This window comes from Fusarium tjaetaba, assembly GCF_013396195.1.
Source record: "Fusarium tjaetaba strain NRRL 66243 chromosome Unknown NRRL66243_c0000016, whole genome shotgun sequence".
Lineage (NCBI taxonomy): Eukaryota > Fungi > Ascomycota > Sordariomycetes > Hypocreales > Nectriaceae > Fusarium > Fusarium tjaetaba.
In genome coordinates this window covers 23,685-35,439 of record NW_023501212.1, presented here as the reverse complement: position 1 = coordinate 35,439, position 11,755 = coordinate 23,685, and the positions used below count along the sequence as shown (strand labels likewise).

The 11,755-nt window shown below is 48.8% G+C and overlaps 7 protein-coding genes across 7 annotated transcripts; 4 read left to right on the top strand and 3 right to left on the bottom strand.

The window, feature by feature from the left end:
- Positions 1-344: 344 nt before the first annotated feature.
- Positions 345-1,019, top strand: FTJAE_623 (uncharacterized protein; the record flags this gene model as incomplete). Its single annotated transcript, XM_037352820.1, has 1 exon — positions 345-1,019. One exon carries the CDS (start codon positions 345-347, stop codon positions 1,017-1,019), a length of 675 nt encoding a protein of 224 aa, XP_037212250.1.
- A 225-nt stretch (positions 1,020-1,244) lies between these two features.
- FTJAE_622 (rhamnogalacturonan acetylesterase precursor) lies at positions 1,245-2,070 on the bottom strand (the record flags this gene model as incomplete). The annotated part of the gene is made up of 2 exons (XM_037352809.1): positions 1,245-1,939; positions 1,992-2,070. The coding sequence occupies 2 exons, from the start codon at positions 2,068-2,070 to the stop codon at positions 1,245-1,247; spliced, it is 774 nt and encodes a 257-aa protein (XP_037212249.1).
- A 1,555-nt stretch (positions 2,071-3,625) lies between these two features.
- FTJAE_621 (killer toxin Kp4 SMK-like core) lies at positions 3,626-4,104 on the bottom strand (the record flags this gene model as incomplete). The annotated part of the gene is made up of 3 exons (XM_037352798.1): positions 3,626-3,630; positions 3,682-3,873; positions 3,930-4,104. The coding sequence occupies 3 exons, from the start codon at positions 4,102-4,104 to the stop codon at positions 3,626-3,628; spliced, it is 372 nt and encodes a 123-aa protein (XP_037212248.1).
- Positions 4,105-4,579: 475 nt separating this feature from the next.
- Positions 4,580-5,532, bottom strand: FTJAE_620 (killer toxin Kp4; the record flags this gene model as incomplete). Its single annotated transcript, XM_037352787.1, has 2 exons — positions 4,580-4,762; positions 5,188-5,532. The coding sequence occupies 2 exons, from the start codon at positions 5,530-5,532 to the stop codon at positions 4,580-4,582; spliced, it is 528 nt and encodes a 175-aa protein (XP_037212247.1).
- Positions 5,533-6,396: 864 nt separating this feature from the next.
- FTJAE_619 (killer toxin Kp4 SMK-like core) lies at positions 6,397-6,849 on the top strand (the record flags this gene model as incomplete). The annotated part of the gene is made up of 2 exons (XM_037352775.1): positions 6,397-6,568; positions 6,617-6,849. The coding sequence occupies 2 exons, from the start codon at positions 6,397-6,399 to the stop codon at positions 6,847-6,849; spliced, it is 405 nt and encodes a 134-aa protein (XP_037212246.1).
- A 730-nt stretch (positions 6,850-7,579) lies between these two features.
- FTJAE_618 (cellobiose dehydrogenase) lies at positions 7,580-9,982 on the top strand (the record flags this gene model as incomplete). The annotated part of the gene is made up of 1 exon (XM_037352764.1): positions 7,580-9,982. The coding sequence occupies one exon, from the start codon at positions 7,580-7,582 to the stop codon at positions 9,980-9,982; it is 2,403 nt and encodes an 800-aa protein (XP_037212245.1).
- Positions 9,983-10,819: 837 nt separating this feature from the next.
- Positions 10,820-11,689, top strand: FTJAE_617 (transcription factor; the record flags this gene model as incomplete). The annotated part of the gene is made up of 1 exon (XM_037352753.1): positions 10,820-11,689. The coding sequence occupies one exon, from the start codon at positions 10,820-10,822 to the stop codon at positions 11,687-11,689; it is 870 nt and encodes a 289-aa protein (XP_037212244.1).
- Positions 11,690-11,755: the final 66 nt, after the last annotated feature.

Below are 11,755 nucleotides of genomic sequence, written 5' to 3'. Positions count from 1 at the left end.
GCGGCTCATCCCAGAAAAGCATGTTGACCGAACTGGCCAATGAGAAGCTGACTCTGCTGTTCAGTCCGACATCCAGGCTCAAGTATATAAACAAGCAATTGAACCATGAATACTTTTCTCATCACCATCAGCTTCCTCCAGTCGTCTAATATCAATCGAAATTATCATTCTTGCTTGAGTTTATCGCCAATATCATTAGCCTCCTCTGATGAGTAACTCCTCCGACAAACAACTCCTGCGATAATCTACCACTCTAATAATCAACTCCTCCGCTAAATAAGCCCTGTAACAAACAACCCCCTCAACACTAGCTCCTCCGATAAACAACTCCTCCGTCTCCCACCATGCATTTCCTCCTCCTAGGCGCAACAGGCCGAACCGGCAAATACGTCGTCTCCGAACTTCTGTCTCAGAATCACACTGCCGTCGCTCTTGTCCGCGACTCCAGCAAAGTTTCTTCTCAACCTGGTCTCACCATCGTTACCGGCTCGCCGCTCTCCAAAGCCGATATCCGACGCGCTCTCACAGCTGCTCCAGGCTTGACACCATCCGCAGCAGTCATGACTCTCAACACGGTCCGAAAGTCAGATAGTCCCTTCGCAGCTCAAGTTTCACCGCCTCGCTTTTTAGCAGACTCGTGCGCCAGTGTTTGTGAGGTTTTGAAAGAAGCTGGTATCAAGCGCATCGTCGTCATGTCAACGGCGGGTGTTGGGGACTCGTGGAGTAAACTTCCGTGGGTGAGCAGAGCGTTCATGGGATGGACGAACATCAAGTATGCTCTTCAGGATCACAACCTGTTGGATAAAGAGATTCGAGCGGCCGGTATGGACTGGACACTTGTGAGAGCTGTGAGATTGGATTTTGGGAAGGAGACGGACAAGGAGGTTGAGACACTGGGTAGTGCTGGTGAAGGAATGGGTATGGCTGATAGCGTCACGCCGAATAGCGTGGCGAGATTCTTGGTCAAAGTTGCAATTGAGGGATCGTTCATGAAGGAGGCCGTTGTTGTCCGGAACTGAAGAGAATTACGAGGTTTGGTCTGCCAGTTTCGAGATTAGCAGAGTTTACTACATCATGTACGATAGTAATCACAAGATCAAGGGTACTTTACCGGGTTACTATAACTAGCCTGAACAAATGTATCATATGCTATCTGTATGTATCATGATCATGACGAATATATACAAAGAAGTTATACACAATTTCCCATATCATCCAACTTCAGATACTCGGCCAAACTGCGCTTAGTACACCTTGGTAACAGGAGTCTTGATATAAGACTTCAGGCTAGTCTTGCCATTCATCTCCTCATCAATAGCCTGAACAAAAGCCTTAGCAATGAGATCCGCAGCCTCAGGGCTAGTATGCGTATGATCCTTGGGATACAAAGAGTTAACCTTTGCATTACCCAACTTCTGATACATCTTCGTCACAGCAGCAAAGTGATCAACATAAGTAACGCTAGCACTGTTCAACGCCTTGGCAGCAGTGGGAACATATCCCACGAAGCGAGGAGCAGCAGGCTCAAACGTTCCAGTCTCCCATTGGTTATTGGGCGTCTGAGAGCTGAGAATCACAGTGGCGCCCTTGGCGACGAGGGCCTTGGCGGCTTGCGAGACGTAGAAGACAAAGGTGTACACTTTCTCGCCCGTCTTGTCGGAGATGCAGACTTCTGTGCCGGCGCCGGGGCAGTCGGAGCGGTTGTTGTCGTTCTTCTCGGGAGAGCCGCCGTCGTTGTGGCCGAATTCGATGACGACGATGTCGCCTTTCTTGACGAGATTGACGATCTCGGTGAAGCGGCCCTCATTGGTGTAGGAGCGGGCTGAACGGCCGCCGATGGCTTTGTTGACGGCTGTGACCGTGAGATATTTGCCGATGTAGTTACCCCAGCCGTCGGTTACACCATCGTTGGCTCCATTCTTTGCCATGGTGGAGTCACCTTTTCATCTGATCAGCATCCATCCCGATCACCAGCAACTCGCTGGACTTACCAGCAAAGTACACCGTCTGGCCAGACACGACCTGGAAAGCTCCAGCGGCGAGCGCCGCAAGCGAAAGGGACAGCTTCATGATAAGGCGAGTTTCAGATAAAAAAACCACTGAGAGTGCAATGAAACCCAAGACGTCGCCCAGAGCTGTATATATCTACTCCAAGCCATGCAATTGCATCAATTAAACCCCCAAACTAACAATCCAGGTGATCATTCGTTTTACAAAACAAGGTTCGCGATCTAGACTCCGCGTTTACCTATTCGAGCGGGCTCTCCGTCAGTGCCAAGCCTGATGAAACAGGGATATGAAGGCTTTTCCCACCATTCAGAAAACATATCGACCCCAGACGGCCGCCAGGATTGGGCCGGCACTTATGATGCAGCCGATTGATGGATAAAGTCCCGGTATGCCATTTCGTTAGGGATTGACGCGGTGCACTCGGTCATCTCGGCATTGTTTCATCGGTTGTTAGTGTAGAGTTTAAAGTCATTCGTTGAGGTACGGGAGTTGTCTCGGGGGAATGGAGGCCGAACGCGGGGATAGTGGCATATCATTTCCCATTTGGACGGAAAGGCATTGGGGGAGATTTAAGCTTGGAAGGTGACAGTTTGATGCTAACTGGGACCTCGGCTCTTAGGTTGCGGTTTTCTAAAGGAAAGTGTCATTGAAAATGCAGAACACCTCATATCCATCTTTTTGGTAAAGCGGTGAGATGACCCGGACAGAAGGGAGTTTTATTAAGTCGCGACAGCATAGTCTCTTTGCCTCAACATTTATTAACCTTCGAGACTTTCGTATGTATGAAACTCCACAAACTTCAGTAAAAGCTGACAGTAAATCGGGGAATAATGTGTTGTAAAAAGCTTAAAAGTGACATGTCTCTTAAACTCTAGACTGAAGACAGGAAGGGAAGAGGTCTCAAGCTCTTTTGGACCAATGCTGCCAAAATCTCGATATCATGGAAGGCAATGTGAATTCATGCTGCAAGAAAGCTATAGAGAAATCACAAGCTTCCATTGCAAAACCGCGTGGCTTTTTATACCTGTATAGTTGATTGCCAGAACCAGCTCACCCTAGAGTCGTTCAAGCGTCTCTTATCGATAAGGAACCATGACGACAACAGCATACGTTCCTTATCATCATGATACCGGCGATAAGTGATAAGAAGACAACGATCGACAGCGGTTTCAGGTACCACGAGTAACTCACTGTACCGTGAGATTTGTCCGAGCTCATTCATTATCTGTGTTTGCAGCCTAAAGCTTAACCTTATAGGCCGCCGTCGTCCATAGTCCGAGCTCATTATCAACGGGGCCGTCATGATCAGGAGATAGCTTCTGGATTAGAACGCTTGTTCTTGTCTACTCTTGACCTACATTGTGCTATGATCTGATATTTAATAGCCTAAAAAGCCCAAGCTACCTGGCTTGGAATCGAGTAAGGCTTCAACAAGGAGTCGTTGCACTTAAGGGTATTTCCTGATAGTCTCGGCTCTATTGAGGGTTTACTGGTGCTTATAATTAATATAACTTAGAGTCTTGGTGAACTAGGTCTAGCGATGGATTTACTAGCTATTGCTTTGAATAAGGCTTGGAATTGGTTTTTGAGACATTCTTGTCTATCACAAAACTATTTATTCTAATAATAAATATTCTTAACAGTGGCAGGTTCCTTCGCAACAAGGCTTACTGACAGCATTGACAGTCAATTGCCCGTTCGCCACGTTATTTCCCGGCTGTGTAGGAACACTTCCACAAAGCTTGCAACCGTGATCGATAATCTCCTGCATGTAGTGGAAAGCATCGTTGGCTGTTCCAGAAGCGCCGCTCTGGAAGAACGCACATATGCTGCCTACGTCACCTGATGTGCAAGCGACTTGGGCTGGAATTTCGGTCATTAACATTGGTGATGTTTTGTTGATTTTAAAGATAACTCACCGCCATCGCCAAAGAATCTATCGCCTTGACCATCGGCAATCATGTTGCCTATCTGATCTTGGATGTTCTGGATACTGGGACCGAAAGAGAGGTTGCACAAGCCGCTGCCACGGCAATTAATGCCCAGGCCAACAACGGTGGATGCAAACAGGACAATTGAGGATGAGAAACGCATGATGAGTGTGTTGAAAAAGATTTAGCGGTAAGTGTTGTTGAACGTAGACGAGGTATCTTGAAGCTGGTGAGAATGAACCTGTTTAGCATAGGGAAGGAAGACTACTTATACCTCTTTTAAGAAGAGGACTAAGAGTCGAGTCATCGCCTTACCATCTTGTTCACTGTCGATCTTATGCTCATAAAGTCAGTGCAACAACTTTCGCCCGCGAAGGTCTGTCACATTTGATCCTGAACAAACTACGATATGTGCCCGCAAGTGGTCCTCAAGCACCAGAAAGTGACGATACGTGACGCACTTTTGTTTTCCTTGTCGCAAGGTCATGGACTGCACGTGGAGACTATAGCAGATACGTGATTGGGACAGTTGTCTTGATCGCCAACGAAGAGCTCGAAAGGGAAACCTGAATAAAGGTGAATTAATGCTCAGCCTGGAATGGACCTCGTTAAAACGGTATATGTATCTGTATGTCTTTTCAGTTGCTGCATTGCCGATCATTCACACGAATTTCCTCTTTGGCATCCGTTGACCTTGATGGGCCGATGTCCCGAAGTTCCCAGCTGACGTCAAGCTGAGATTCAGGCTCGCGGGGAAAAACACGCATTTCTGCTTTCAGAATAGTCTCAGGCAGGTCAATGGAGTAGTAGTTTGCGGCCGACTGGTGATGTCTCAGGTGCTATGCCTGCTGGTGATCGGCAAAAAAATACGATTACCGATCTCTGAGATGCATATACGAGGCTTGGGTCGGATAACGGGCCAGCTCGGATGCCCGGATGTTGGCAGCGTGGACCTAGCGTCGAAGTCTTTAGACAGAGCGGCCGCCTTAAAATCTGGGCCAAATGATGTCATATATGCTTTTTCTAAGCTACCACTTGAATACTCAAGACTAGCTACAAGCAATAGAATAAACAAGTATTGAACAGCAATACATACATTTGATCCTAATTTAAACATCAATCGCTATCAGTAGCTCTGCTACTACTTAATACTAGTGTATACATCAAGATATTAGAGTAGTGATAGAATATATATTTATATTATAATTATTATCTAACAAGCTCCCTGACAATTAGGATGGCTGACATAGTTAACCGTCAACTGTCCATCCGCAACATTATTGCCAGGCTGAGTAGGAACCGAGCCGCATTTCTTACAACCGTGGTCCAACAGGGCTTGCAGGTCTGCAGAAACCTGCTCAGCTGTGCCGCTGGCGCCATTTTGAAAGAAGGCGCAAGTATCGCCCGTGCAGGCAATCTGCTGCTGAGCCGGATAGAAGCGGTCTCGAGGCTGGATGTTGTCGACAATCGATTTGAGGTTGATGAGGTTTCCGCTGCCGCCACCGCAGGCAAAAGAGCCGCGGCAGTTAATGCCCAGGGCGGATGTAGTAGCGGCGAGAGAACCGAGGGAGAGAATGACAGAGTACTTCATTTTGAATGCAGTAGAAGGAGTTGTCTGGTGGTATTGATAAAGTGTGTTGAGTAGTAGAGCTGTGAAGAGCTGTGAAGAACTGTGAAGAATTACTGCGTTATTGTCACGAAGCAGTGGGCTCTTGTGTAAGTTTATAAGTTCTGCTAACTATATCTGGTGCTCTTGACAGCTTCTATCTGCTATGTCTTTTCTACCTATAAACTTGAATTGCCTATCTGGTAAGTGAGTGGAACTATTGTGATGCTTATTGCATTGTCGATCACCTTGAAGGACTCAAAACTCCACACCACCCGGAACTCGGCTTCACATAATCATCACGGCCCACCTCAACGCTATGACAATTCCTTAAAGTCAAATACGTCAAAGTGGGTTCCCTGAAGTGTCTCGCATACCAATTGACCAAGGATATCACAGCGATCGACGCGTGCCGTTTTTACGAACTTCCTTTTTCTGTAAGGCAATAGCGAAGCTGAATATTGCTAACTGTAAAGTGGTAGAAGATATCATCATAATGGCCACGATGCATCGCATCATTACTGTATAAGGAATATCGCAGACTGCAGGAATCGGAAAGCCCGGCTTGCCTGATCAGGATCTGTTGGCAGGGTTCGGGAAGCTGGCCAAGTTGAATCGGCCGCCGTAGGAGTTTAGGCAAACGACTCATGTTGAGAACTTAGTCTAGCTATCAACCTGAAGGATCCTCCTCTACCTATCCTATAAAGCACAAACTATATAAGTTAACTTTTTAGCCCCTCAGCGGACAACATATCATCAAACTGCAACAACTCTCCGAACTTTCTCTACAAACACCTTTACATTAACCAACTTGCCCTTTTTTAGACACCTTATATAATAAACTTCACTATGCATTACGCTTTGGCTATTAGCACTCTTCTCTCCACCGCTTCGGCACTGGGCATTAACTGTCGAGGATCTGGCTTTTGCAACATCAACAACGCTAGCTTGAACGATGTCTTGACTCAAGCAAAGCAGCTAGTAGCTCGCGGACAGGGTGATCACTTCTGGCCCGAGCATGGTATGTCCACAGCAACGAAGTACAGCACATTTGACTGATAGAATCTAGTTCAAATTGCTTGTGCCTCAGGCCAGTACGGCTCGATCTGTGCTTTCTTCCAGAATGGTGCAAGTGGCACTACGACCCGGGCTATCGACTTGATCCAGGGCATCATTGACCATGGATGCACTCAGTGTGGCAGCATTCCTACGAATCCTGGTAATAACGTTGATAGTGGGGAGTTGACAGTGAACTATGTTCAGAATCCTTGCTGTAACGGTAACTGCTACTGCCCTGTTTAACAGTATAAAGACTAGCATAATCTATTATCCTCAATGTCAAGTACTAGCTATCAAAAGAGTGACCAACTTAAGCTCCAAGTGCTATAGCAAAACCTGAAAATTGACTTATCATGAACTTCATCAATTCCAAACACGTTTACCAATCCCATCCAATAAAATCCCTGCGAATTCAATTCATCATAACCATGAAAGAGCCTCACCCCTTAATAAACCTCTATGAAACGAAACGAGCACTTTTTCGCAATGATTAAATACCCCGCCAATAGCAGCCTCGACATTTGAAACACCACCATCCTTTTCCGTTAAGCGCTTCCTTTCGCAGGGATCCATGCCAAAATTCTGGATCCACTCAAGGAACAAATGTTGATAGATGACTTCACCCGCAGGTTTTGTAACGCACAAGGTCTGAGGTCAGAGTACCCTTGTAGACGTTCCTTGCTCTTGGAGGAAATTTTCCCGGTTGGTGTACGTATGTTCATGTTCATCGGACATTAAGGCGTATTGATTGCATCAGACCCGCTGATCATCGCGTGTAAAGAGATATATAGGATGTTAATGTTCGCTGTAAAGTGACTCTGTTCAAGCTACGCTCTTTGTCGCTGCCTTTCTTTCTCTCCCACCGCCAGTACGGTGTTTCTTTCTTCTCTACCGCTCGCGGTACATTCCATTCTTTCAACTAGACCCTGGTGGTCTATCCTCACTCTCTTGAACCATTCATTCATTCTTAACCATGCGCTTCACACTCTCCAGCATGGCAGGCCTTCTAGGTCTCGCCTCCGCCCAAGGCCTTCGATCCTCCGCCTACAACGATCCCAAAACTGGCATTGACTTTCAGCGCTTCGTCGACGATGGGTACAGTCTTGGTATCGCCGTGCCCGAAACCTTGGGTAAGGATCTCATCGCGCAGATGGTGTTTCCTCGTGAGAAGGAGGGATGGGGTGGTATTTCCTTCAGAGGCGGTATGGTTGGCGGTATGCTCTTTGTTGCGTGGCCGAATGGTGATGATATTGTTACGAGCTTTCGTATGGCAAACTCGTACGCTAACCCGGATGTTTACACCAACTCTACCGTTAAGGCTACGCCTATTCCTGAGGGCACTTTTGTCAACAGCACCCATGTCTCGTATACTTTCCTCTGTGAGGGGTGTGTTGTTAAGGAGACTACTTCGTTGACTGGCGAGTCTCCTGTTGTGGGATATGCGTGGTCGTCTATTGATGTTGATACCCCTTCTGATCCCGAGAGCGCTCTGAACTACCATGGCGCTGGCTTTGGACAGTTTGGTCTTGATATCAAGAAGGCTGCTTCTGCGAAGTACGCTACCTGGGCTGCTATGGCGAAGGAGACTACTCCTGCTCCTGGAACAGGCACACCCGTTCCTGGAAACTCCACCACTCTTCCTCCTACCACTTCCAACGTTACCTACGATGTCATCGTCGTCGGCGGTGGTCCCGCCGGTATCATCGCCGCCGAGCGTCTCGCCGAGAAGGGTGCTAGTGTTCTTCTCATCGAGCGCGGCCCAGCCAACACGGTCGCTCTCGGTAACGCTGCCCAAGCCCTCCCATGGAACAACACCCTCACTCCCTACGACATCCCCGCCCTCGGCAGCAGCATGACCAGCATGTCTGGCACTAAGTTCTGCAGCGACACCGCCTCAACCGCAGGCTGTCTCCTCGGCGGATCCAGCTCCATCAACGGCCTCAACTTCATCCACCCTCCTGAGCGCGATTTCCAGCGCTGGCCTAAGGGCTGGAGCTGGTCTGACCTCTCCAAAGCCGCTGATCGTCTTTACGAGCGCAACCCGGGTACTACTTTACCCTCAGACGATGGAAAGTACTACGATGATCGGACCTTCACTATCCTCTCGGGATACTTGAGTGCCAAGGGCTGGAAGGAGGTTGACTCCATTGAAGAGCCTAATGAGAAACACCTCGTGTACTCTCGTCCTTCATGGTCTATCAAGAACAACATGCGTGCTGGTCCTGCTCGCACTTACATGCCCTTTGCCAAGAACCTCCCCAACTTTACTCTCAAGCTCGAGACCAAGGTTATCCAGCCCATTCGATCCGGCAGCAAGATCACTGGTGTTCTTACCCAAGGCGCCAACGGTAGCAAGCAGATCATCAACGTCAAGGCTGGCGGTAAAGTCGTCCTCGCTGCTGGTGCCATGTCCACCCCCCGTCTTCTCTGGAACGCTGGTATCGGCAAGTCAGATGCTCTCGCTATCGTCAAGCAGGGTGCTTCCAAGACTGGTGTGACTCTCCCCACTGCTTCTGACTTCATCGACCTCCCTGTTGGACACCATCTTCAGGACCACGCTCAGGTCATGCTTCAGTTCAAGACTAAGAGCAACTTTACCGCTTACAAGTTCAACAACATTGCTACCGAACCCGTCAAGTCTGATGTGGAGCTTTACTACCAAGGCTCTGGTCCCATTACACAGGCTGCTCAGCGCATGCACCTCTGGACATCTGCCAAGGGCGCTGATGGTCGCACTCGATACCTTCAGGGTACCGCTAGTGCCATGGCCGACGGCATCATCACTGTCCGCACATTCTTGACCCACGGTACCAGCACCGTCGGTGAGCTTGGTATCACCGCTGGTGGAAACACCGTCCTCAACACCAAGCCCTGGTTGATCGACCAGGAGGATCGCAAGGCCATGGCTGACTTTGTTCAGTACTGGCTTGACCTCACCAGCGGCAGCAACTCTACCCTTTCCTACATCACCCCCGGTGCCACTGTAGATGACATCCTGGCCACCAAGATGATCAGCGGCGATCACTGGATGGGTAGCGCCAAGATGGGCGTCGACGACGGCCGCAAGGCCAACGGTAGCGCTGTCGTCGATCTCAACACCAAGGTCTACGGCACCGACAATCTCTTTGTTGTTGACGCCTCCATGCACCCTGATCTTCCCACCGGCAACACTCAGGCCATCATCATGGTGGCCGCTGAGCACGCAGCCGAGAAGATTGCGGCTCTCAAGGTCGGCGGTAGCAACTCTACTGTCCCTGAGCCCATCAGCTCAGCTCCTACTCCGGTTCCTACTCCTGGATCCAAGTGCAAGCGAGGTCTTCGTCGCCGTCGCGCTGCTCGTGTTCCCATGGACTTTCGACGACGATCGCTCTACTGAGTGAAGCAGGGTGGTGTGAATGGATGAAATTCAGTGAACATATTTCTTGTGTATATAGAAGTTAAGGCAGTTGTGAATATATGAGCCCTTCATATGAACATTACCGTGTCGTCGCATGTGAAGTTAAAATAGAAACAATAAATTACCAATAACGAGCCTCCCTGTCAGCATTTAATCTCCCCATAATTCTCCGAGTTCATGAACTTCTATTGGACAGTCTGACCTCGGCTTCGCGTTCGCATTCGTCATCAGCTCGGGATCGGACAGACAAACCATCCGATTTCCTCTGCTAATCAAATCAACTCCCCATTCACCAGAAGCACTCCATTTTCCCCAAATTCCACTCGGAACGAGTGCGAGATTCCACTTCTTCCAGAAACAACCCTCCATCGTTCCTTTACTGCCTTGTGCGTCTCAAGGTCCCCTTTCCAATGGACGGGGAGACGGAACAGGCCAAATCCACTCGCGTGGGGTACAAAAAGTCCCGAAATGGCTGCATACGTTGCAAGAAGCGCCGAGTCAAGGTCTGCAAATAGAGTCGCGACTCATGACTGGTGACACCTGTCTAACCGATAACAGTGTGACGAAGAAGTCCCCTGTTCTGCATGCGTCAGGCACAGAGTTCGGTGTAGCCTGGAGTTTGTCAAATCGGATGACTACCAGGAACAAAAACCTCTGACCAATCGCTCTCTCCAAACGCCCAGCCACAGCCTCCCAGCAGGTAGTCCAGCATCTCTATTATCCGGCTCTTTATTCTCAAGTCCCCTTGATGAACCTGACTGCTGGGTATCTACCGCCGAGCTCATGCTTCACTACACCACCGTCACGTACAAAACCATGGTCTTCAATGAGAGAACCATCCCGACCTTTCAGCAATCAGTACCTCAAGTCGCTCTAGCATATCCCTGGTTTCTTCGACAAATATTGGCATTTTCAGGCTATCACCTCGCTCACCTCCATCCCGAAAAGAGACAGACCTACCTCCTCCAAGCATCAAAACATCAGAATGCTTCTCTCCGCGGACTCAGAGAAGCGATCTCCGAACCAGTCACTTCATCAAACTGCCACGCCTTATACGCCAGCACGACCTTCATAGTAGTCAACAAATTTGCGGCATTTCCGAACTGCGACGACTTTCGAAGTCACGGGTGCTCCCAACCTGTTCAGAGTCTCATGGAGATCTTTTCTCTCGTCAACGGCATGGAGGCTGTTCTTCATTCACCAGGGGCCGCAGATCTCAGAAACGGTCCTCTGAAAGAGCTTTTCTGCGAGACGCCACATCCGCACGTAAACAGCTACCTTCTTCGCGGTCTTCACGCCAGGTTACCCGAGCTTGCACGCCGGATAGCATCAGACTCGATGGAAGATCAGTCCAGAGCCGTCCTGACTTCCGCCGTCGTATCCATCACCGGTTGCGTCGATGACGCGTTTTCAAGCCTGTACAAAGTCTCGCCGCCAGAACTGAGGGTCATCTTCTCGTGGCCCATGTCTGTACCGCGAGATTTCTTGGACCTTGCTGTGTCGGGACATCCTTTGGCTCTTATTATTTTGGCGTACTACGATATTCTACTGTACTGGGGCGAAACGGAGTATTGGTTCTTTGAGAACTGGGCAGAGACGTTGATTACTGCTATTGTGGAAAAGGTCAAGGGTTCACCATGGGATGATCTTCTCAATTGGCCAGTTGAAGTCATTCTACATCATTGATTTATTGCCCAAGTACCCAGCAATGTGGCAAATGAGGTCTCATAATAATATCAAAAATTTTTAGAA